Source organism: Melozone crissalis, unplaced genomic scaffold (assembly GCF_028551555.1).
Source record: "Melozone crissalis strain CALT ecotype California unplaced genomic scaffold, PUWL_Pcris_2 ptg000034l_1, whole genome shotgun sequence".
Taxonomy (NCBI): Eukaryota; Metazoa; Chordata; class Aves; order Passeriformes; family Passerellidae; genus Melozone; species Melozone crissalis.
The window spans coordinates 25,231,187-25,255,175 of record NW_026535812.1 but is presented as its reverse complement, the minus strand read 5'-3'; the positions used below and the strand labels follow the sequence as shown (position 1 = coordinate 25,255,175).

The 23,989-nt window shown below is 51.1% G+C and overlaps 1 protein-coding gene across 1 annotated transcript in view; it reads right to left on the bottom strand.

Annotated features, from left to right (window-relative positions):
- Nucleotides 1-1,319: 1,319 nt before the first annotated feature.
- Nucleotides 1,320-23,989, bottom strand: part of PLCH1 (phospholipase C eta 1) — a 47,126-nt gene continuing 24,456 nt past the window's right edge. Inside the window, exons 7-24 of the mRNA XM_054282912.1 lie at nt 22,858-23,061; nt 21,295-21,415; nt 20,263-20,434; nt 17,247-17,354; nt 16,520-16,681; nt 15,365-15,436; nt 10,789-10,883; nt 10,061-10,158; nt 8,990-9,169; nt 8,790-8,897; nt 8,130-8,254; nt 7,622-7,706; nt 7,013-7,159; nt 6,529-6,608; nt 5,241-5,300; nt 4,414-4,774; nt 2,434-3,640; nt 1,320-2,271 (exon numbers count right to left, since the gene is read on the bottom strand). Coding sequence (XP_054138887.1) covers nt 1,374-2,271; nt 2,434-3,640; nt 4,414-4,774; nt 5,241-5,300; nt 6,529-6,608; nt 7,013-7,159; nt 7,622-7,706; nt 8,130-8,254; nt 8,790-8,897; nt 8,990-9,169; nt 10,061-10,158; nt 10,789-10,883; nt 15,365-15,436; nt 16,520-16,681; nt 17,247-17,354; nt 20,263-20,434; nt 21,295-21,415; nt 22,858-23,061 — 4,283 coding nt within the window. The 3' untranslated portion in view covers nt 1,320-1,373. The remainder of the gene's footprint in view (nt 2,272-2,433; nt 3,641-4,413; nt 4,775-5,240; nt 5,301-6,528; nt 6,609-7,012; nt 7,160-7,621; nt 7,707-8,129; nt 8,255-8,789; nt 8,898-8,989; nt 9,170-10,060; nt 10,159-10,788; nt 10,884-15,364; nt 15,437-16,519; nt 16,682-17,246; nt 17,355-20,262; nt 20,435-21,294; nt 21,416-22,857; nt 23,062-23,989) is intronic.

The window sequence follows — 23,989 nt, the reverse complement described above, 5'->3', positions numbered from 1 at the left end:
AGTCACACCTGCCAGACTGCATCCTGGCTATGAGAAATCCAGGTGCAAAGCTGAAGGGATTAATCCAGTGTCTGGTTCTGGTCCTCCATGGAAAAATGCTTTTTGTTTAGAAAATCCCCTGTTCTGTCCCAAGTGGTACCACAGTCACTGTGCTGTGTTAGAGCCTGAGTGGGACAGTCAGACAAACTCAAGTGTGGCTCCTGACCCAGAAAGGAGACCAGAGCTCAGCTGCCACCTCCAGCCAAGAACCACCACCCTGTGAAATGAAGGATCCCTCCTTGCATCTCCTGCCAAGACAGATGTGTGCAGCCACTAACTGCTGCTGGATTCAGCTCCAATCTATTTGGATAGATGTTTTTTCAGAAAACATGTAACCAAGTGCTTAAAAATCTATTTTAATGACGTTTTCAAGAATAATAATACTCTGCATTACAAAAGAAAGAGGTAAAAGGTACGTCTTTGACATATCAGAAAAACTTACAGCAAAGGCATAGAGTATCTTCCAACCAAAATAAAGCTATGTTGTTCCCTACAGGGAAGCTTTGAGTGTCTGAGATTCCTTCACCCAATTCACTTTCAGCCTTCATAGAAAAAGGTGAACAGTCAAAATAGTCACTCTACCATGTCAGCTTAAATATTCCACTGACTGTCGACAATTCAGCAATAAAATTACAAATATACAGAAAATGGATCTACTGTACCAAAGCTACTCACACAACCAACAGCAAAAAATACAAAACAAAATAAGCAGAAATAAAGTGTTTTCATTCATAAAAGTATAATTACTCGCACATTCCACTCTGTCCCAAATCAACACAGTAACCAAAAAGGAAGACAACTGTTGTCACACTTTGTAGAGAGGGCAGAAGACAAATCTACACAGGACTCACATATCTGGACTAACCCTAATTCTACAAACCATTTGCTGCAGACTCACAGTTCATACATGAAAACACGTAAAATTTATAGTAACAATTCAGAACAAGTGATGCTAATGAAGGGTTGCTGCCTGTTGGGCAGAACAAGCCCCAGTCCAGCATTCCAGACACCACAGTGCTTTGGAGAATCCTCACAAAAGGCCAAAAGTGTTTTTCCAAGCAGGAGGACAAGACACAAGGAAACCAGTATTGCCTTCAGTGCAATGTCAGGCTTTGGAGCACGGCATTACGGACACAGAATGCTACAAATGCACACGGGCTCCATCAGCAGCACCCCTAAGGATGGAGGGCAGCTCCTGCCTCCCTCAGCCCTGGCAGGAAGGGGCTCGTTAAACCACCCCTGACTTACTGGCATGAAACTGCTTATTTGAAATACGCTGTAAGCTCCAAGCAGCTCCTGTGCGCTGCAGAGCAGCAGGCCGCGCCGGGCCGTGCCTAGAGCCGGAGCAGGAAATAGATCTCGGGCTGCTCCTGGGCGCCGGGAGGCAGCGGCAGCTCCCCGCAGCCGTGCTGCCGCAGCTCCCCGCAGGCGAACGGCAGCTCCCCGCAGCCGAGCTGCCGCAGAGCAGAGCAGGCTCCCTCGGGCACGCCGCGCCGCTCGCCGGGGCAGCCGCGCAGGTAGCGGCCGATGCAGGAGCCCGTGGAGTGCCGGTTGGCGGCCAGCGGCGGCCCCGGGGCCTTGCTCCGCAGCACCACCCCGGGCACGGCGCCGCCCCCGCACGGCCGCGGCTTGCCCGCCGCCTCCTGCCGCTCCCGGGCGCGGCTGGCGATGTTCCGCACCCGGCTCTGGCTGCGGGACGACAGCTTCCTCACCAGGGCCCGCGGGCAGTCCTCGTCCGGCTGCCTGGGGCACGGCGGCTCCCGGCCGTCCTCCTGCTCCGGGGACAGCAGCCTCCGCAGCTGCTCCGTCAGCGCGTCCGTCGAGTGCGGCCTCACGCCCTGCATGGCGGCCAGCTTCCCGTCCCTCAGGCCCGAGGAGATGAAGCTCCTGCTGATGTACTGATACTTACTCTCGAAGTTGCAAGAGATGTCCTCCGAGGTCAGGTCTCCCAGGCTCTTGGACTTGCAGGGGCTGCTCTGCTGGATGGCCGGGTGTGCGGGGAACGGCAGAGCGCCGGGGCACAGGGGAAAGGCTGAGCCGGCCTGGGGGGCGCACACGGCAGCCCTGTGCTTCTCCGAGGGCTGCTGCCACGGAACCCCAGCGCTCTCACACGCGGGGACAGCCGGCTGGCTCCCTGCAGCCCCGCAGGTCCTGGAGCAGGGCCGGGCAGCGGCACAGGGCGCAGCGGTGGAGCTGCTCCCCGAGGTCCTGTCACCGCCGTGCCCGGTGGAGCTGCTCCCAGCGGTCCTGTCCCCGCCGGTGGAGCTGCTCCCTGAGCTCCTGTCACCGCCGGTGGAGCTGCTCCCCGAGGTCCTGTCCCCACCGATGGAGCTGCTCCCTGAGCTCCTGTCCCCACCGATGGAGCTGCTCCCAGCGGTCCTGTCCCCGCCGTGCCCGGGCTCCTGCCTCTGCCTGAGGCTCACGGGCGAGGCCAGCTGGCTCATGTCCTCGCGTCGGTACTCACGGGCGGTCACCAGGAGCTCCTGGCAGTCCCCATCCAGCTCCAGCAGGCTGCTGCTGGCCGAGTGCTCCCCAGGGACAGGGCGCCCCAGCGGCTCCTCAAAGATGAGGCTGTTGGACCCAAAGGAGCTGGCAGGCTCGGGGGCTTCCCAGCTTGGTCCAGATCTTGTAGCACAGTTCCTTTTGGGATTTGCGTTTAGCAAAGAGAGGGATGAAGAGCAAGAAGAGCTGGGCAAGTTACCTTCTAGATTATTTAATCTTTTCTTGCAAACTAGTGCCCTGTGGCTCTTACATTCAGAAGGTGGAGATGCCTCGTGGAGAACTGTGTATGTGGAATACTCTGCATCCTCTAGGCTGGAGAACATGGCTGCGTCCAGAGTGGAGAATAAAGAGGATTTTGTGGGAGTGAAGTTGTGCCTACAGGGGCTGCTCAGGTCTGCCGCAAACACGTGTGGGACTGCATTCCCCACCCTGGGGGTCTGGTTGGTGCTGCCATGGGGGCTGGAGACAGGGGAAAGGGGAGTTTGGTCATCTGTGCCATCGAGCTGCCCGATGAGAGTGGACACAGCGCTGTCCAGCTCGCTCTCAGTCGAGAGAGAGACTTCATCAATGAGGTGAGAAATGTCACTGTCCTGCAGGGCCGCCGTGGAGGGACAGTCAGGGCTCTCAGAGCACTCGGCAGAAGAAGGGGAAAGAGGTGCTGCAGTGCTTTTCTTCGTCTCACATTTGTGATTCCCCACCTCTGCGCTCTGAGAAACAGAAGTCCCCATGAGACTGATCTTCCCTTCCTTAGATCCTTTTGTGTCATCTTCCTTTTTACTGTCTGCACAGTTTCTGTGGTGTAATTTTTCTGTGGGAAGTTCAGAGTCAGAGTCTTGCGTTAGGGGGACAGTTCCATCAGAAAGATTATTCTCCTGGTAATCCACAAGATGATTTGCTTGAGCTACACCATTTGCAAAAACCAAATGTTCAGGTTGCTCCTGTGGAGGTGGTACTAAACAGTCAGCTGTAGAATCCCTCTGGTCATTCTCCTTCTTGAACTGAGATGCTAAATGTGAAGCATTTGACTTTTGCTCCGAACGTGGAGAACCCAATTCTTTCAAGCTTGTTTCCTTCTCATTTGTATTGTCATCACTGTTGGCTAAATTAAACAAGAAACATATTAGTGGCATTAAAGACTCTGCTCTGTCTATCAACAGCTATTTTGTCCTTAGACAGACAAATGGAGAACTCAAAACTAGGTACAGTTGTGACAGAACTTAATCATGAGGTTGTGCAGGTTTAGTACAAATTATCTGAGTGACATGAATAAATGGAAAAATACAACCGCAGGCACTTCATTGAAATTTCCTTGGAATGTCTATTACATCAAGCAGGTGATGTAATATTTGTTGTAAGTAATGTTAATGAGGTACCACATCATAGCTTGCACGTGGCATTACCTTCAGCTGTGTTCCTAGTCACATTTGTACTATAAAGAAGCGTGGCAATAAAGACAGAACAAAACAGCTCTGTTAAAACACACAACACTTGAAAACAAGATGCATGCTTCAAGCTGAGTCAAAAGCATCGAGTAGATGGACTCCAGACTGGTTTATACATGTGGCTACTGCAAAGTGTTACAGTACAAGGATTTTGTTTGGATCTTCTACCAGCAGGCAGCATTCACAAGGGCAAGGGTTTGAATTCCTCGAAAAACACATATTGGGTGTTTTCTCCACAAATCCTCTTGTCTTTCTATGCCAGATTTGAGCTCTGTGACTCACTCCTTTGGAGATTTAATGAAGCAGGGATTATAGAAGTAAACTCGGTGCAATAGATACCGGTTTTAATGATTGCTAGAAATCAGGTACTGTTGGAAGAGGCGAGGGGAGCCCTGACCATTCACCAGAGGTAATTTTGGAAGCACCTTACCAGATGTGTTGTCCTGTCCCTCGGCCTCCTGGGCAGTGTCCTGTGCGGGGCAGGGCAGCTCCACCATGAGGAACCTGTCCACGGGCATGGAGGCGGGGCGCGCCTGCGAGGGGCGGCTCGGCCGCCGCAGCACCCCGTCCTTGTCCTTCAGGTCTGCCGGCTCCGAGGCGCTGTCCTTCATCTCAGCAGCCTCCAGGAAGCCCATCTTGCTCTTCTTCCTGCCCTTGGCCGGGGCGCTGGCCGTGCGCCGCAGGATGCGCTCGCCGATGGAGCGCTTGCGCGCGTGGTGCCCGCCGGGCTCGGCCGTGCCCGCCTTGGGCGCCTTGGAGAACAGCCCTCGGAGCCCCATCAGCTGCTTGCTCTGCAGGGACACAAAGCACAGCCTGCCTGAGCTCACGCCCGCTCACGGGGCAGAGAGCTGCTCTCACAGCGCTGATGAGCGATGACGGCAAAGTTCAAAACGCAGCAAAGCAAAAATCCACACCAAGCCACTCACAGCTACTCTGAGCAAGGAGCTCCAGCACAGGTCTCCATGGATTCATGCATGCCTGCCTTTCTCCTCATGAGGATGGCAGCCTGCCACAGTTACCAGAGAGCTTTGCTCAGCCTCCTAATGGGACCTGACAAGGCTCTAGGAAGTGCTCGGCAGTGACAGGCTGCACATGAACGTGGAGTTTTCTATGCATGGGTTTCATCAAAGCAATATTCAGATGTTTCAGAGCCTGCATGGAGAATGGTTCCAGTTTGGCAGTTGCAGATCATGCGATTGGGAACCACTGGAAAGTCTGTGCCCAGCAAGTGCAAAGTGCATGCTCAATGAGCTCTACCTTGGTGGCTCCTAGAAAGTGCATTATTGTGTAACTGGGATTGAGGATTAAAGGGCTCCACTGAAAGGCAAAAAGAAATGCAAATCCATTTGGCTAATGTTTTCAAGACTGCCACACAAGCAAATAAGGTAACAGTACATCAGCTGTAAACAACCACTCTACAGCAAACCATTTAAAGCTATTTCTGAGTTGAATATGTGTCCCCCAGGAACTGAGCAAATCTCCTCAGTCAGCCTATGAGAAACAGCAGTGCAGCCATCATTGATTCAGAGCAGCATCAGGGGAACAGACTCAGGGACGGAGAGGGAATCCCAGCGGGTATCCCCTCCTGCTCCCCTTGCCCTCCCTCTGGAGTTTTCTTGAGCAGATTTGTTCTTGAAAAGGCAGCAGCCAAACAGGCCTGTGCCAACCATTTCCAAGGGATGTGATCTGCCAGATCTGCCCAGATGTGCACGAGATCCCATCCCGTGATCCGAGGGGATCAGGGAGGAGAAGGGAAGTGGAGCTGGGAGAGGATCTGGACAAGAGCAAACCTCAGCCCTGGGCCCTTCTCTCTGCTGTCTCTCTGTTCCCCTGAGCTTTCTGTGGGTGCTGCACAACTTTGGGTTCATGTTTGTCATGACATTCTCTGCATCCTCTCAGAAGGCACAAAGACTGAGGGCTGTGTCCTCTGCAACCTCAAATCTCACAAAGGTCAGGGTTTTGTGTTTATCTTTGTTTCTTAAATCACTGCTAAGGTGCTATTTTACTTTATCCTTCTGCTGACCATGGCCTTAATTTCTTTGTGCTGCTTATCTCCAGATGGAAACAGTTAAGGAAGGGCAGCTGAAAACACAGAAAAAGCACTGTGCTTTCACTTTCACTTTAAAATCATTCTAAAATTAGCAAACTTGCAGAAAAGCAAGATCTATGCACTAAAACCTAAAAGTAAATTAGGTTAATTTAAATTAATTTAATTAGCTGCTAAAAATAGCTTGTCAAATATTGTGATCTGGTGCAGCTACAGTTCTCAGGATCTACTTGCAAAATAAGATCAGTGTAGTACACTGAAGAAATGTACCTCCTGTACCTAGACAAGATCATTGTTAGGTGCTAACAGTAACAACATCTGCAAGCATGTGCACACCAAGAGTGGAGTCATGGTATGGTGACCTTTCCTCGCTGATCTCCTGCAGGGAAACCCCACACACTCTGAGCCTCCTGGGCACTCCAGCACAAATCCTGGGAGGTTCTGGGCTACATTTAAATCCGTTTTTATTAGAAGATGTAAATTTCCAGCTGTACCTACCTTTCCATAGGTCTCATTAATGATTATATGAACAAATATGGAAGCTTCTGTCAGTCCTTCTAAGTACACATGGCGATAGCCTGGGGAAACAGAAATAGGAATATTTCCACACAAACCTCCACCAAGAACCAGCAGTTTGCATTTTATGCCCAGCTAGCAATGACTGCCTATAAAAGTGATGTACACACAGGAAGCCACCTGGTGCCTTCAGTAAACTTCTCTGGGGTCCTCACAGGTTTTCTGATCCCCAGCACAAATTGCCTCCAAGTTATAAAAAACACACCAGCAGTAATTTCCAAAAGCACAGACAACCAAACTCCTTTTTGGGATGGTGCATAAAGCACCCTAAGAGAACAGAAGAGTTGTCCAAGTTTCACATGAAGTCACAGAGATAAAGGTTTATAAAATCTATCATCTCGTGCTGCTAACGTCCTCCTTGGGTTTGAGGGAGGATTTGCACACCCAGGAGAGCAGGGGGACTCACCAGGCACGAGGCTGCTGAAGGCCACAGTTCTCTGGCCCACAAAGTCCCTCCCGATGGGGTCGTGGTCCCAGACCAGGAACCGCACCAGGGCCATCTCGGGCATGTGGATGGTGAAGGTGAGGGTCTCCTCCCACACAGGATTGAACCCTGCAGGGCAAACAGAGCGAGTGCCTGCCTCAGTTCCAGGAGCACAGGGCACAGGGACACAGCAGCAGCAATGACAGTTCCATCATGCCAGTCATTAGCTGTGACACATCTGCCTCTAGGATTGCTTTGAAAACAAAATGGGTCTGCCTGGGAGATGCCCAGGCAAGCCCTGAGATAGATACAGATATAGATACAGAGAGATTTGAGCTTCTGCATAAAGGAGATCTAAGAACAATTCAGTTAAAAGACAATGTGGGAGACAACTCCTGCCCTTCACCTCTAACTTGTTTGTCTCCACACCAGAAATTCTGTCTGGGAAGCAGAAATAATTTGTTAAAATACAATAATTTGATTTCATCAGATAAGATGCTTTGCAATTTAGAAAGCAATAACAGACACTAATTCATTTACACTTATTTAATATTTTACTCTAAGAAAAAGAAATCTCTTAGATTATCTTACCATTGTCATCCACCACTCTGGTCTGATCTTTACAGCAGTCAACAGGTAACCCAATAATCTCCACCTCAACAAAGGGATCTATGATCTGTTTTTCAAAAACACAAGATTTTAAAAGCAAGCCAGCCATACAAATGAAGGTGATTTTTTTAAAAATTAATGGGGAGAGTTGATTTAAATTCATATGAGAATTCAAACTCCTTTGATTGACATGAATTTTCAAGCAGCACTATCATGGGAATTGGTTCCATGGAGTACATGTTGATGTATGATTTGCATCAAGAGCTATGGACAGCTATTACTAATCTTCATAAAAGTCACCCTTTAAAATACAAAACAAATCACTTCTTAAACATCACAAGTAGGATACAGGCTGGGGGAAGTGTAGTATATTGTGACCAAAAGTTTGACAAGATGTGAAATTTACTGGTGTATTTGAATAAGGAGAAGGCTTGAGTCCCACACTGCCTGTCACTGCCGAGCTCCCCTGGCATGCACCAGAGCATCTCACCTCTCCTCTGTCCCCCAGCATTGAGTCAGGGGGCTTGGGGAGCTGCTGCCCACTGATGATCTTCAGAATCAGCTGCTTCTTAGGACTGGCAGGAAGTGGATCAGCAGAGTAGGGGTTGAACGTGCCTGAAAGATGGCAAGAATGAGATTGTAAGGGAAAAGATACACATAATAAATATCTCCCCCCAAAACACACAGACAGACTAATTCAGTCAGAAATGACAAACTATGAGTATGGAGCAGCTGCTCAGTAATTTTAAAATTCTCTTTCTTTTTTTTACAACCTTTTCTGAGACAAGACCCTTGGTTTTGTGATTCCAAGGCAGAGCTAGACCAAGCCCTGGATACTTGCCCCTGGGCCACTGCAGAGCTTCCTCTACTTTCCTGCAGCTGGTCATCCTAGGACCCCTTTTTCTTCTTTTTAACTCATGTTAATAAGGCAAAGACCTCGAAATACATACATATATATATATATAGATATAGATATATAGATATATGATCACAGTAAGAGATTGCACACTGATACAAGTCTAAGAGCTGTGAGTGCATGGAAATATGAAAGATTTTAGATTTGTTTGCATTTTCCTTTCTTGTGTCTTCCCTGTGAAGGACACTTTGTGAAAGGCCTGGCAGCTACAGTGATAACTGCACTGAACCTTACCTTTGCACATCTGCTGAGGTTTGAGGACATAACCACAGTTGCCATTTACCCTGAATTTTGCTTCATTTAACTGCATCACACGTCCCTCAGACTGGTAGTTTAGGGCCACTGAAAGGGAAAAGTGGGGTGCCATTAATAAAGATAATATTATTAGGCACACAGACACCAAAAGGGAAGGAAGTCTTTCACACAGCTCCTACCTAACTGGCAGCCCACATTCCAGTAGGGAACAGGGTTGAAGTTGCTGGAGTCGATCCGGTAGGCTGAGGGATAGACCCGGGTCAGCTGCCTCTGGTTGTAAAGCATGAACTGCTCAGCCTTCTGCTGCACTGCCTGGTGGGCTCTGGTCTCACTGAACGACAGCACGTTCCCTGTGGAGCCTGTGTGCCATGGCACAACCAACAGACAGGTGACAAACAGTCCAGGGCACGGGCCTGAGCCCAGACCTCATTACCTGGCTATTCATCAAGGGCAACGTGAGATTGAGTCCAGTGTTCCAGGACAGATTGTCTTGTCCTTCACAAACCATGCACCCTGGGTAACTGATGGGCACCAGCTCCCCCTCTCCCCCTTCCAGGAGGGTCTGTTGCTCTCCCCTCAAGTCTGCACACTTGAAAGGAAAGCCAAGTGGGAGCTTGGCAGCTCTAGGGAACCTGTAGCAAAATCCTCTGCTGGCAGCAGGGCCAGAGGAGTCACTGCCAGGGAGGGAGTGCCCTGCTGGGCTCTGGTTTGCCCTGGTGCCACCCTAACAGCAGCACTCAGCTCCTCCTTTCACAGTGACAGGGACATGCCAGCCAGGTGCCAGCCCTGTGCCACCCTAACAGCAGCACTCAGCCCCTCCTCTCCCAGTGACAGGGGACATGCCAGCCCTGTGCCACCCTAACAGCAGCACTCAGCCCCTCCTCTCCCAGTGACAGGGTACACATGCCAGCCCTGTGCCACCCTAACAGCAGCACTCAGCCCCTCCTCTCCCAGTGACAGGGTACACATGCCAGCCCTGTGCCACCCTAACAGCAGCACTCAGCTCCTCCTTTCACAGTGACAGGGACATGCCAGCCCTGTGCCACCCTAACAGCAGCACTCAGCCCCTCCTCTCCCAGTGACAGGGTACACATGCCAGCCCTGTGCCACCCTAACAGCAGCACTCAGCTCCTCCTTTCACAGTGACAGGGACATGCCAGCCCTGTGCCACCCTAACAGCAGCACTCAGCTCCTCCTTTCACAGTGACAGGGACATGCCAGCCAGGTGCCAGCCCTGTGCCACCCCGTACCATCATCCACGATGTCCTGGGCTGCCACGGAGTTGGTGTACACCACCAGGTCCGACAGGGCCCGGCACAGCTTCACTGTCTTCCTGCGGCGGGCCAGCCTGCTGGGTGAAAGCAAACAGAAACGGGCACTTGCAGGGCTGAAGTGTATTCCAATCCCCCTTTCTGTTCTTTCCAACAACAAGGAAATGAAGAATTGTGAGCAGGGGACCCTGTGAGGCACACTTCCTTGCAGAGGGTTCTGGGATGACTGCTCCCCTCTACCTCCACAGCCCATCCACAAACAAAATTTTTCATTTAAAATATAATGGAATAGCTGCACCATGGCTGTTCTAGACGAAGCCAAGGAGCATTTCAGTGAGAGCAGACACATTCTCAGTGGCACTTTTCTGATTGCTTTTTTTCCCATTCTCAGATGCAATAAAGTTGCCTGAGCTGTGATGCGCGTTCTGTAACCTGCACAGTTTGCTCTGTTTGCAGCAGGTGAAATAGGGCCTGGCACCTTTCCATGGGCACTGGCACTGTCACACCTCTGTGCAGTTAATTGCTGCTTGCAGCCTGTGACAGGTGACACAGCCACAACACCGGGCTCACAGCAAACCCAGCTGACAGCTGTCACGTGTGGCAGACACATCACACGTGACACACACACACACAGGACCTGCTCTGGCACAGCCTACATGCTGATGGCACAGAGCAGCCCTGGCCTCACCCGAGGGGCTGCAGCTCACCTGTGGGGCTGCCCCAGCTCCTTGCCCGGAGGGTGCTGCTGGCCGTCCTCATCGTCCGAGGCACTGTGGGCTTTGGCTGCTGCCTTGGCAGCTCTCTGTGGGGAAAGAGCCAGGCAGGGTCAGTCACTGTAACAGGGGCTCCTGTTACTGGGGCTGGGGCTGGGCAGGAGGCTGAGCTGGGCTCTGCAGCCCTGGGGATTAAAGTGACCCCTGGGGCTGGGCCGGCAGAGCTTCCCTGCTGTGGAGAAGAAAAAGCAGCGCAGAGCACCCATGGCAGGGATTCCAGCTGTGGGCAGGAGCAGCTCTGGGTGCTGCCAGGCCTCAGGGGTCGTTTCTGTGTGCTGACAGCCCAGCCAGGCCTCAGAGGTCATTTCTGTGTTCTGCCAGGCCTCAGGGCTCATTCCTGGGTGCTGCCAGCCCAGCCAGGCCTCATTTCTGGGTGTTGCCAGCCCAGCCAGGCCTCAGGGGTCGTTTCTGTGTTCTGCCAGGCCTCAGGGCTCATTTCTGGGTGCTGCCAGCCCAGCCAGGCCTCATTTCTGGGTGCTGCCAGCCCAGCCAGGCCTCAGGGGTCGTTTCTGTGTTCTGCCAGGCCTCAGGGCTCATTTCTGGGTGCTGTCAGTCCTCGGGGCTCATTTCTGGGTGCTGCCAGCCCAGCCAGGCCTCATTTCTGGGTGCTGCCAGCCCAGCCAGGCCTCAGGGGTCGTTTCTGTGTTCTGCCAGGCCTCAGGGCTCATTCCTGGGTGCTGCCAGCCCAGCCAGGCCTCAGGGCTCATTTCTGCCATGGTCTGTCCAGCACAGGCCGCTCTGTGCTCTGCCCCTGCCCTGCTCCCTCCCAACACCAGAGGACAACGCTGCTCCCCTGACTGCAGGGCACTGCTCCTGCAGGACTCCTACTGGAATCCCAGTGGGTTGTGTCCTGTTTAAATAACAGCAACACACAGCAGGGTCTAAATATACAGAGCACTGCTTATGCCCACCTGTGCCCCTCCCCAGTTTAGAAAATTAAAAGCATTCATTAGTGAAGGTGTGAACAGAGTAAGGGCAAAATGTTCAAACATCATCTTCCTGCTCCATTTTGAGCCACATACAAATATTCAAGTGATTCTAAATTATTACACTATAAAGAAAATAGCTAGGATAAAAAGATTAAAACCTCAAAATCCCCTTTTTTCATAAGCACCTATGATTTAACAGTTTCCGATTTCAACATTACATCTTTTGTAATGCTAAACAGCTTCAAGTGAGAGTTACTTAATCCCCTTCTCGTCAAGAAGTAATTAATATAACTGAGAGCTCCTTATCCTTTTGCACAGAGCTCACTGAGCACAGATTTCTTTCCTTCTCTTGTCCTACACCCTATTGGACATAATTCAGTTTGCTGTGTTTGGTGCTGACATGAAGCTGACTGTATTGGAAATAATTTGCATGGTTCACTTTGGAGTCTGAAGGTCTGCACTGAGCATGTTCCACACAGTTAACTTTCAGGAATTGCCAGCTTTAGTGTCTTTGTACCTCATCAGTAGTTTTTAAAGTGTTTGTTCATTTGGCACAAGAGCTGGCTGAAAATGTCATGTGTCAATATTGTTGGGTGGATAATTCTGTATCTGCAAAAAGATCAATAGTAACCAGTCTTCCCAGGCATCCCTTCAGCTGGAAAGGCATCAGGGAGCAGTTACAGGATGTCTCTGTTGCCTCAGTCTACAACACAATCACTATTTTCTAAAAAAATCTATATATACTCTTATTTATTTTCACCAGAGATGAAATGAACAGGCTTTCCAAACCTGCTATATCCATTAGGATAACTAGCTGAAGTAATTAAATTATTGACAGGCTTTCAGCCCTCAGCAGATTCCAGTGGCTGACATTTGCCTGTGACATGTCAAACCCAGCATTTGTGTGGCCAGCAGCAAGCACAGGGTGCCAGGAGCAGTGCCCACTCTCAGGTGCCCATGAGGGGGGAACATGCACTGAGCTGAAGGTGCTGAAGGGAACACGAGCACTGTAACTGATGCAAGCTTGGAACTGAAGGGTAAACATGAGCCCTGGTACTGTCTGCTTGGGGAATGTTGATGGCTCCTAGCTGGCTTCAGGGCAGATGGACTGCTGGCTGATTAAGTTCTTTGAAATGTCTCTTAATCACAAAAAACCGCTCATATTCTCAGTCCCCAAGCTCGGTGCAGCCCTCACCATGGAGAGCAGAGTCTGGAGGGCTGGGGCAGAGGCTGCTGGTGGGACAGGGGCTGGCTGGGCTGCAGAGCTGCCTCTGTGCTCAGTGACCACTGCAGCTCTCACTGACAGAGCTGCAGAGCTGCCTCTGTGCTCAGCCATGCACTGCAGCTCTCACTGACAGGGCTGCAGAGCTGCCTCGGTGCTCAGCCATGCACTGCAGCTCTCACTGACAGAGCTGCAGAGCTGCCTCGGTGCTCAGCCATGCACTGCAGCTCTCACTGGCTGGGCTGCAGAGCTGCCTCTGTGCTCAGCCATGCACTGCAGCTCTCACTGACAGGGCTGCAGAGCTGCCTCTGTGCTCAGCCATGCACTGCAGCTCTCACTGACAGGGCTGCAGAGCTGCCTCTGTGCTCAGCCATGCACTGCAGCTCTCACTGGCTGGGCTGCAGAGCTGCCTCTGTGCTCAGCCATGCACTGCAGCTCTCACTGGCTGGGCTGCAGAGCTGCCTCTGTGCTCAGCCATGCACTGCAGCTCTCACTGGCTGGGCTGCAGAGCTGCCTCTGTGCTCAGTGACCACTGCAGCTCTCACTGACAGAGCTGCAGAGCTGCCTCTGTGCTCAGCCATGCACTGCAGCTCTCACTGACAGGGCTGCAGAGCTGCCTCTGTGCTCAGCCATGCACTGCAGCTCTCACTGGCTGGGCTGCAGAGCTGCCTCTGTGCTCAGCCATGCACTGCAGCTCTCACTGGCTGGGCTGCAGAGCTGCCTCTGTGCTCAGCCATGCACTGCAGCTCTCACTGACAGAGCTGCAGAGCTGCCTCTGTGCTCAGTGACCACTGCAGCTCTCACTGGCTGGGCTGCAGAGCTGCCTCTGTGCTCAGCCATGCACTGCAGCTCTCACTGACAGAGCTGCAGAGCTGCCTCTGTGCTCAGTGACCACTGCAGCTCTCACTGGCTGGGCTGCAGAGCTGCCTCTGTGCTCAGTGACCACTGCAGCTCTCACTGGCTGGGCTGCAGAGCTGCCTCTGTGCTCAGTGACCACTGCAGCTCTCACTGGCTGGGCTGCAGAGCTGCCTCTGTGCTCAGTGACCACTGCAGCTCTCACTGACAGAGCTGCAGAGCTGCCTCTGTGCTCAGTGACCACTGCAGCTCTCACTGACAGAGCTGCAGAGCTGCCTCTGTGCTCAGTGACCACTGCAGCTCTCACTGGCTGGGCTGCAGAGCTGCCTCTGTGCTCAGTGACCACTGCAGCTCTCACTGACAGAGCTGCAGAGCTGCCTCTGTGCTCAGTGACCACTGCAGCTCTCACTGACAGGGCTGCAGAGCTGCCTCTGTGCTCAGTGACCACTGCAGCTCTCACTGACAGAGCTGCAGAGCTGCCTCTGTGCTCAGTGACCACTGCAGCTCTCACTGGCTGGGCTGCAGAGCTGCCTCTGTGCTCAGTGACCACTGCAGCTCTCACTGACAGAGCTGCAGAGCTGCCTCTGTGCTCAGTGACCACTGCAGCTCCCACTGACAGGGCTGCAGAGCTGCCTCTGTGCTCAGCCATGCACTGCAGCTCTCACTGGCTGGGCTGCAGAGCTGCCTCTGTGCTCAGCCATGCACTGCAGCTCTCACTGGCTGGGCTGCAGAGCTGCCTCTGTGCTCAGCCATGCACTGCAGCTCTCACTGACAGGGCTGCAGAGCTGCCTCTGTGCTCAGCCATGCACTGCAGCTCTCTGGCTGCAGCAGGAAGGGAGCTGGCAGCTGCAGCAGCTCAGGCTGAGGCAGTAAATCCTGGCTCAGGGCTCTGTGGGAGTGTGGCAGTAGGGGAGGCAGATGACAGGAGCACATTTGTCAGGATATGGAACGGAAGGAAACGTGGGCACTGTCCCTTGTGGGGGCTGCTCTGTGCCCAGCTGTGAAACGGGAGCTCTCAGCTCCTGCCTGGCCACGGAGACACCCCTGAGGAGCAGCAGGGCAGGCAGTCCAGCCCAGCAGCTGCACAGACATAACCAGGACAGGAAAACCAGGAGGAGATGAGGCAGAACACATCTGCACAGAGCAGGAGCCCAGAGCCAGCACGCAGCCATAGCAGCCCCTGGGAGCAGGGACAGTCCCAGCACGGCCCTGCTCAGGGTGGGACACAGCAAAACTGGGCCCTGACTGAACCAGGCACTGTTAGCTCCATGGAAAACAAGGTATGCCAAGACATTTGTCTCTGCTGCTGCAGGTTTGATCAGAAAATCAGCAATTCCACAGTTCAATCTTCTGAACAGATTAAGACACCAAGTGTAATCACACAGGCTCCCTCCTCGCTGCCCCCATGCCCACCACGCTTGTCTGGAGCAGTAAAACATTGCCAGGGTCTCTGGAATGCTGCCAGTCCTACAACAGCAACCTCAGCTCTCATTATTTCACTCACCTTGTGTTTACTGAAGTTGCCCATTAATGATCGACCATGAGACTTTTTTCCACCTTCTTTTGTGTCCAAGTTCTGTGCAGAAAAAGTGCAGTAAAAAGTATAAATCAATACCTTCAGAAATGTCTTTAAGGAATCAGCTACAGTCTCCAAAATGCGGCATTTCAACCTCATACAAGTTCCTGTATGCCACCCTGGCTCACTATTAGGAAAATAAAATTATTGCAAATGAGACAAAGTAAGTTAAAATCTGATCTGTGAACAAATTGAAATCCAAAATCCCATTACAGGACTTTTCTAATTTCTTTGCACACTTCACAGTTTACAATCATCTAACTGTAAAGAAAAATACTAACATTAGCACTCAAGACAACAACAAGTCATGTAGAAAAAGCAGTCTAGCAAAACCAGGCAAATAACAACAAACCAAGACATCTGAGTGTTCTTGAAAGCAGCCACAAAGGGAAAAGGGAGAGGAAAAAGAATCTCCTAGCAGATAAATGTGGACTTCTCATAGGCAGCCTGCAGGCTGAGTTCCACATTCCCAGCCATGCCCCCAGACATCAGCTGGATAACTCCTGGCAGCATCTCACTTCTTCTGTCAGGAACACACAGCCCTTCATCTTCTGAAGAGCAAAACAAAACTGAAGAATATTCCCCCAGCATTTCAGCTGGGTGAGTGTTTCAGTGCTGTGAACTCCAGCTACTCCCTGCTCAGGGCTGAGCTGGACTCACTCTGGGCTTTCATGACGATGATGGGCACTGGGGGCCCAGCAAAATCAATAACCTGGGTTCAGAGATTTGCTCAGAGCTCAGGCTGGAAGTCTCTGTAACAGTAGAAATAATCTTTAGCAGATTTTTACTTCTTTTAATAGCAATTATTTGGGAAAAATCAAAGGCAGACCAGTAATGAAGGAAAAATAAATGAACAGGAAAAAAACAGGAAAAAACCCAACTGCTCCCTTTCTAGTCCATCAGTTACACAGTAACTCCCAGAAAAGAGTTCTGTGACACTGGTTCCAGAGCAGGCACATCTCCACAGAAAATTCACTCTGTATTTAATGTCCCTGGAGTTTGCATGCAGTTCCTCAGTTCCCGGCTCTCTCATCTGAAACATCTGCAGCACACTGCACTGTGCCCTCCTCACAGCCCACGTACCTGCTTCATGTTCACACTGAAGCTCTGGTGAGTTGCCTTCAGCAGGGCCCTCACAGTGAAGCTGTCAGGATCCTCCTTGTCCCTGATTTGGGATTCTTTTAGCAGAGACTCCAGTTTTGTCCGTATGAAGGATTCCACCTGGTGCTGAGTTGCACCATTGCTCTGAAAGACACCAGGAAACTCAGTTCAGGTAGGGTTTGTGTCCATCCCATGCACACTGAGGGTCACACAGTGCTCCATTTCCTCCCCTCTGCAAGAACAGACTCCTTGCACAATCCTGCCTGATCCTGCCCTTGCTGCCTGTGGCTTTCACTGCCATTTCCCTTCTCCCTTTCCCCTGAGCCCTCCCAGCTCAGCTCACAGTCCCCCCACAGATCCCAGGACCTGCCCATGGGCTCTCTCTGCCCCACAGCTGTCACAAGCCCCCTTCTCTTTCAGAAGAGCATGAATTCCCAGCTAATGCACTTACAGACACCCTAAGCATTGGATTCCTGCTCCAAACAGTGACAAAAGGAAGTGATTTCTGTTAACAGTCATCCAGACCATAGAGACTCAAACCAGTCTCTTACATAAGGCACTTAAAGTAAAAGTGAATCCTGTGGAGCAGCATGAACCTGACACAGGAATTAAAAACTTAGGATGAAAAACTCTGCTAACTCTAAGTAGGACAGAAGTGTGCATGTAAGGGATGCAGAGCTGTCACACTCTGTGAGCTGTGTGCACATACAAAGCAGGGCTTTAACTTGCAGTCGTCCTCAATTTCATCAGCACTGTCCTCTTCTGAAACTTCTCCTTCCTCAGCATCTGCTCCAAGGCTGCAGGGCAACTTCTTACCCTAAAATGAGGAAAAAACACCCCAATAAATGCGGTCAGTGTTAGTTAGTGCACCCAGTCTGCCCCTCTTGCTTCACCATCTGCTCCTACACAAATCACCTACTAAACTTCTGTGATATTGCTCCTGTGCACAGAAATGTTCTCAGCCTACCTGCTTCATCAGTGGGAGACAGGAATGACACTCAGGATTTCTGCAGAAAGGCAGAGGATTGATTTTGAGGCTGCATTTTGAAATTAATAATGCTGCTGCTAATGAGGGGTCAAATTCACTTCATGCTGGTACCTTTACACTGGCTGAAATCCCTGAGTGTAACTAGAATGAATCTTTATATCCACTTACAGGATGAAAATCATGCCATTATTTGAAATTGTTTGTGAATCAATACTAGTGAATCAATACTGCCTTTCAAAGGAGAATATATAAAAAGAGCAAATGCAATAGCAAAAAGATGAGAAGCTGGCTTACTTCTCAACAAGGTACTGATTCCTAAATCTGATTTCATGTTTTCCAACAGAGCTGCTTAAATTGAGCAGGGGATGGGAAGCAGGGCTTTGTGCAGGGATGCTGGGATGCTCGAGATAGAATTTCTCATCCTGAAAGCAGCTCAGCTCCACAGGGCCCCAGCAGTGAGAGCTGGAGGATCACCCTGCAATGACAGCTCAGACGCGCTGGAAAGGCAGCTCAGAAGTTCAGGTAAGAGCCCAGAGCACCCAGCCTGCGCTGCCTTTAGCGCAGTGCCGGGGGATTTCTGCAGGAGTGATGTTCCACATGATTTCCTGTGGATCCCTCAAACACCAAACTGTGTTTGCACAGTTCATTAACCAGCAGCCACCCCAGCAAACGGATGCAGTGAAATGCAAAATCACGGCTGAGCACTCAAAGGGCTCCTAATTCAGGGTCAGCTCTGTACTGTGCACTGCAGCATGTTCAAGCTAACATCAGACAAACTGAGAATCCCTGCAGCCAAGGACAGGGGGAAAGCCAGAGTATCCTGAGAGTTCACACAGAAGTAATTGCCCCCCTGTGTCCCAGTAAATTAGACAATCTAATGCGGCAGAACTCTATTAATCATCCTCCCAAAGGTCTGCCTTGTGCTCCTTCCCTGTTTTATCCGTCCTGGCCTTTGGAATTCCTTTCAGAGCAAATCTGTTTGGAGTGAGGGGCTCACACAATTAATCCTGCACAGAGCTCTGGGGCTTCCTCCAGCTCCTCCTGAGCTGCTCTCCTCCCATAAACACAGCAGATGAGCCATGAACAGAGCTCCATCCCATGAACTGCAGCTCCAGCTCCTCCTGAGCTGCTCTCCTCCCATAAACACAGCAGATGAGCCATGAACAGAGCTCCATCCCATGAACTGCAGCTCCAGCTCCTCTTGAGCTGCTCTCCTCCCATAAACACAGCAGATGAGCCATGAACAGAGCTCCATCCCATGAACTGCAGCTCCAGCTCCTCCTGAGCTGCTCTCCTCCCATAAACACAGCAGATGAGCCATGAACAGAGCTCCATCCCATGAACTGCAGCTCCAGCTCCTCCTGAGCTGCTCTCCTCCCATAAACACAGCAGGTGAGCCATGAACAGAGCTCCATCCCATGAACTGCAGCTCCAGCTCCTCTTGAGCTGCTCTCCTCCCATAAACACAGCAGATGAGCCATGAACAGAGCTCCATCCCATGAACTGCAGCTCCAGCTCCTCCTGAGCTGCTCTCCTCCCATAAACACAGCAGATGAGCCATGAACAGAGCTCCATCCCATGAACTGCAGCTCCAGCTCCTCCTGAGCTGCTCTCCTCCCATAAACACAGCAGATGAGCCATGAACAGAGCTCCATCCCATGAACTGCAGCTCCAGCTCCTCCTGAGCTGCTCTCCTCCCATAAACACAGCAGATGAGCCATGAACAGAGCTCCATCCCATGAACTGCAGCTCCAGCTCCTCCTGAGCTGCTCTCCTCCCATAAACACAGCAGATGAGCCATGAACAGAGCTCCATCCCATGAACTGCAGCTCCAGCTCCTCCTGAGCTGCTCTCCTCCCATAAACACAGCAGATGAGCCATGAACAGAGCTCCATCCCATGAACTGCAGCTCCAGCTCCTCCTGAGCTGCTCTCCTCCCATAAACACAGCAGATGAGCCATGAACAGAGCTCCATCCCATGAACTGCAGCTCCAGCTCCTCCTGAGCTGCTCTCCTCCCATAAACACAGCAGATGAGCCATGAACAGAGCTCCATCCCATGAACTGCAGCTCCAGCTCCTCCTGAGCTGCTCTCCTCCCATAAACACAGCAGATGAGCCATGAACAGAGCTCCATCCCATGAACTGCAGCTCCAGCTCCTCCTGAGCTGCTCTCCTCCCATAAACACAGCAGATGAGCCATGAACAGAGCTCCATCCCATGAACTGCAGCTCCAGCTCCTCCTGAGCTGCTCTCCTCCCATAAACACAGCAGATGAGCCATGAACAGAGCTCCATCCCATGAACTGCAGCTCCAGCTCCTCCTGAGCTGCTCTCCTCCCATAAACACAGCAGATGAGCCATGAACAGAGCTCCATCCCATGAACTGCAGCTCCAGCTCCTCCTGAGCTGCTTTCCTCCCATAAACACAGCAGATGAGCCATGAACAGAGCTCCATCCCATGAACTGCAGCTCCAGCTCCTCCTGAGCTGCTCTCCTCCCATAAACACAGCAGGTGAGCCATGAACAGAGCTCCATCCCATGAACTGCAGCTCCCTGCTGGCTGAGGGGAAGGGCAGGAGAGCTTCACTTTTCTACCACTCCAAAGTACTTTGTCCAAGGAGAGACTGTCAGGTAATGTTTAGATGCTAAAGCGATATGAACTGGTCCTCCAAAGGAAATCTGCAATAAAAATCACAAGCTGACTTTTGTTGCATTCTCAACATGCCCAGCAAGTTACCTTCACTAGGATTTTCCCTTTTAAATCCTGAGGGCTGGGAAGCTGCCTGGGGTCTCCAGTGCTCACAGATGACAAGTCCAGTTTGTCACCAAATATCTCCTTCAGGTACTGGGCGATCTTCTTTTGCTGTAGAATGCTGCAGTGGTTTTCAATGGACAGGATCACTGGAAACCTGGAAACAAAGCCCCAGACACTGTCAGAGCTGCACCCTTACCACCCACCTGGGAATGGAACAGCCAAGATCTTGCACAGATTTGCCCCATTGTTCTCTAAACTCTTGGCAGCCCCAGGGCTCTATAACAAGGAACCCCACAGTAACTCCAACCATCTCCTTTAGTTTTGAAAGTACCACCTTGTACTTCTCATCAATAACACCAAACTTTTGGGCTTGGTTGTTTTCTTTCCCATAAATCCATTGTTGGGTGTTTTTTATTTAAATAAAGAAAAGGAAGTATTTTCCTTTTATTCTGTTTAAACTACTCAAAATTCTCGACACCCACTCATAATTTGAGACTACTCTGTATGTATGTGTGTATATATATATATATGGGTAAAATCCACAGTTTTCATAATAAACTCTTATAAAGCACCGTGGCAAATGAAACCGATTCAGAACACTACCCCACACCTCAGCATTTCCTCAAACTACACATGACAGCTTTTCAATTTCTCTGCTGAAATAAAGTATTTTCAGTAGGTAGAGAAGATCACAGTATCGATTTTTCAGGAGAATTTCCCTGTGGATGTGAGTGGGAAGTTCTGTTGAAAGATAATCAGCAGTGTCAGACTGTCCAAAGCCTTACTGAGTTCAAGAGCACAACAAGGTTCAACTTGGGCAGAACTCTCTCCCTCAACTGATGGGAAGAGCTTGTGCAGCTGAACAATAAATATAACCCAGGTAATAAAGAGGGGAACAGAATCTACCCTGATGTGCCTGAAGGAATATTTGCACTTCCTGGGCTTGATGGTTGTTTTCAGTGTGGGATTAAGTACAGAAAACAGGTGTAGCTGCAAAGCTGGCTCCACACTTACTCGTTTTTGATGAAGGCATATTTGTTGATGGTTTCTGCCACGTCCCGGAAGGGGATTTTGGAAGTCAGGGTGTAGCCATGGTGCACCACTGGCTCCCCATCTGGGCCATCCCAGCAATCCACTGTTGAGACCAGAACAGGTACACATTAAGGGATGCCCCCAGCCTCCCCATTCCTGTGCTCCTGCTGCCAGCAGAGCTCACCTGCTCAGCCAGGTTCACTCCATCCCTTGGCACCTCCATTCCATCTCCCCTGCCCTGCCAGCAGAGCTCAGACTAACAGGACAGTCTTTTCCTAGCTCAGATGACATTTCTGCATCCTAGAACTGTTTTCCCCCTTGTATTAATTTGAGGTTTTTTTCCTCATATATAAAACTACAAAAGTGTAATAGGTCAAATAATGTTTACAGCTACCTTGGGAATGGAGTTTTTGCTTCCGAGGACAAACTATTTTAAAAGAACTTATCTTTTCCCACTCCCAATTTAACTTGCAGCTTTATAACTGACTGTATGAAGAGTAGCATCAAATCCAGCACATGCAGAATGGACCAGCATAAGAATGCTTTTCCTAATGAATGCCTGTACCCAGAATTTGTACCAATCTTGTCACTGCTGCTGCCTCTACAGGCAGTTAAAGTTCCCAAGCAGAAAGCTGCAGAGCTAGTCCCTGGGCTCTCAAGTAGCTGCAATAGCTTTGAGGTCAAGGAAAATAACACTGCTGAGTGTTCTTGGGAGCTGTTCTGCAGAAGGCCATCACCCAGTTTTCTCAGGTTCATTTTCTCTAATTAATTTTTAAATAGAGATTAACAATATTTTTTTTCCAGATGACCTTTTGTAATGCTACTCATGAAAAATTAATGTTGAGTCTAACTTTGCCAAAAGACTTTATTTATTTTTGGAAAAGAAAGATACTAATACTAATATAAACCACTAATGTTTTGTTATTATTTAAATCATGCACAGTTTAAAAAAGAATCCAGTGTGATCCCCATGGCAGAGGGTTGGAGCTGGATGATCTTTAGAACCCCTTCCAACCATTCTGTGATTCTCTGGTGTCTGGGATGCCTGCCCAAGGTGATCATTCCCAACAGGAAAATCCAGTTTGGAGTGGTCAGAAAGTGCCTGAGGCAGCCCAGCATCGCTGCTGGGAGTGTGGCCCTGAGGCAGTGGCCAGTGCAGCTCCTGTGCTGCCCCATGCAGCCAGCCCTGTGCAGCCAGCCTCCATGTAGCCCCGTGCAGGCCCCATGCAGCCCTGTGCAGCTCCCATGCGGCCCCCATGCAGCCAGCCTCCGTGCATCCCCATGCAGCCAGCCCCCATGCATCCCCATGCAGCCAGCCTCCGTGCATCCCCATGCAGCCAGCCCCCATGCATCCCCATGCAGCTAGCCCCCATGCAGCTCACGTGCAGCCAGCCCCTGTGCAGGCCCCATGCAGCCCCCTGTAGCCCCCATGCAGCCAGCCCCCGAGCAGCCTCTATGTAGCCCCCATGCAGCCCCATGCAGCCCCCATGCAGCCCCCCCGTGCAGCCCCATGCAGCCCCCCATATGCAGCCCCATGCAGCCCACCTTCGACGCAGCGGCAGCCGGCCTGCAGCACGCGCGCGTACATGTCGGCGCGGGACTGGGAGAGCAGCTGGTCCCCGCTCAGGTAGGTGTTGTGGGACGAGGCGATGAAGTAGTGGCACAGGGGCTGCTGCATGTCCTGGTGCACGCGGCGGTGCAGCGGGTTGGACACCTCGCACGCCGGGCTGCGCATGAAGCTGGTGAAGCCTGCGGGCACAGGGCAGCGCTCTGAGCCCCCCTGGGCCTCTGCCGGTGGCCAGGCACCGCAGGGCACGGGGAGGCCGCCCCGGCTCACACACGAACGCCTTTCCCAGCAGAGCTCCCGGGTGGCACTCCTGTGCTGAGAGTGGCACTGCCCTCAGCACGCGGGGGCACGCGAGGCAGCAGCTGCCCAAAGCACAGCCGTGCATCGGCAGCCAGGGCGCTGACCCACCATCCTCGCTTCACAATTTCCTTTTTCCTGCAAGTTTATTCAAGAAGATGGCACTTCATTTATAACCCTCTAAACAGAGCAGCGCTGTACAGATAAAGTTTTAAAAATACATCCTTTAAGAATTAAACACGTAAAACGTTTGCAAAGGACTGTGCAAACAATACCAGCCCTGAAAGCAGCTCAGCGATAAAAGCAGCTGCAGCAGCAGGTTAAGAGGAGCAGAAATGCTTGCAGAAATATTGTTTAAGTGTCACAGCTTGTTTGTTTTCCTTTCTTTTTTCCAGTTTGAGTGCAGCGCCCTGGGTCACATCAGAAACTTGTTGAAGGGAGGCCATACCAAGGATTTAAATACCATGTGGAGGAAAATTCCTACTTCCCCCTCCCCAAATCACCACATACATAATGCTGCTCCACAGAAGCTTCCTTCTGGGCAAAGGAGCACAACATGGCTTTTAATCTGTTTCATCTCAGCTCTGAGGCTGATCTGATACTAAATTGGATTCTGAATAAACATACAATTTACAAGTGCTTTCACAAGCAACGGGAGTCACATATTTAAACCCAATGAAAATGCAACTATCTGTACTTTATTTCACAGAAGCATAAAGGAATGGATTGTGCAGGATCCCAGATCCCCAGAGCCGAGGCAGAATGAACACTTTGCTTTCATTACCTCGCTGGGAGCAGGCTGTAGATGAAGTG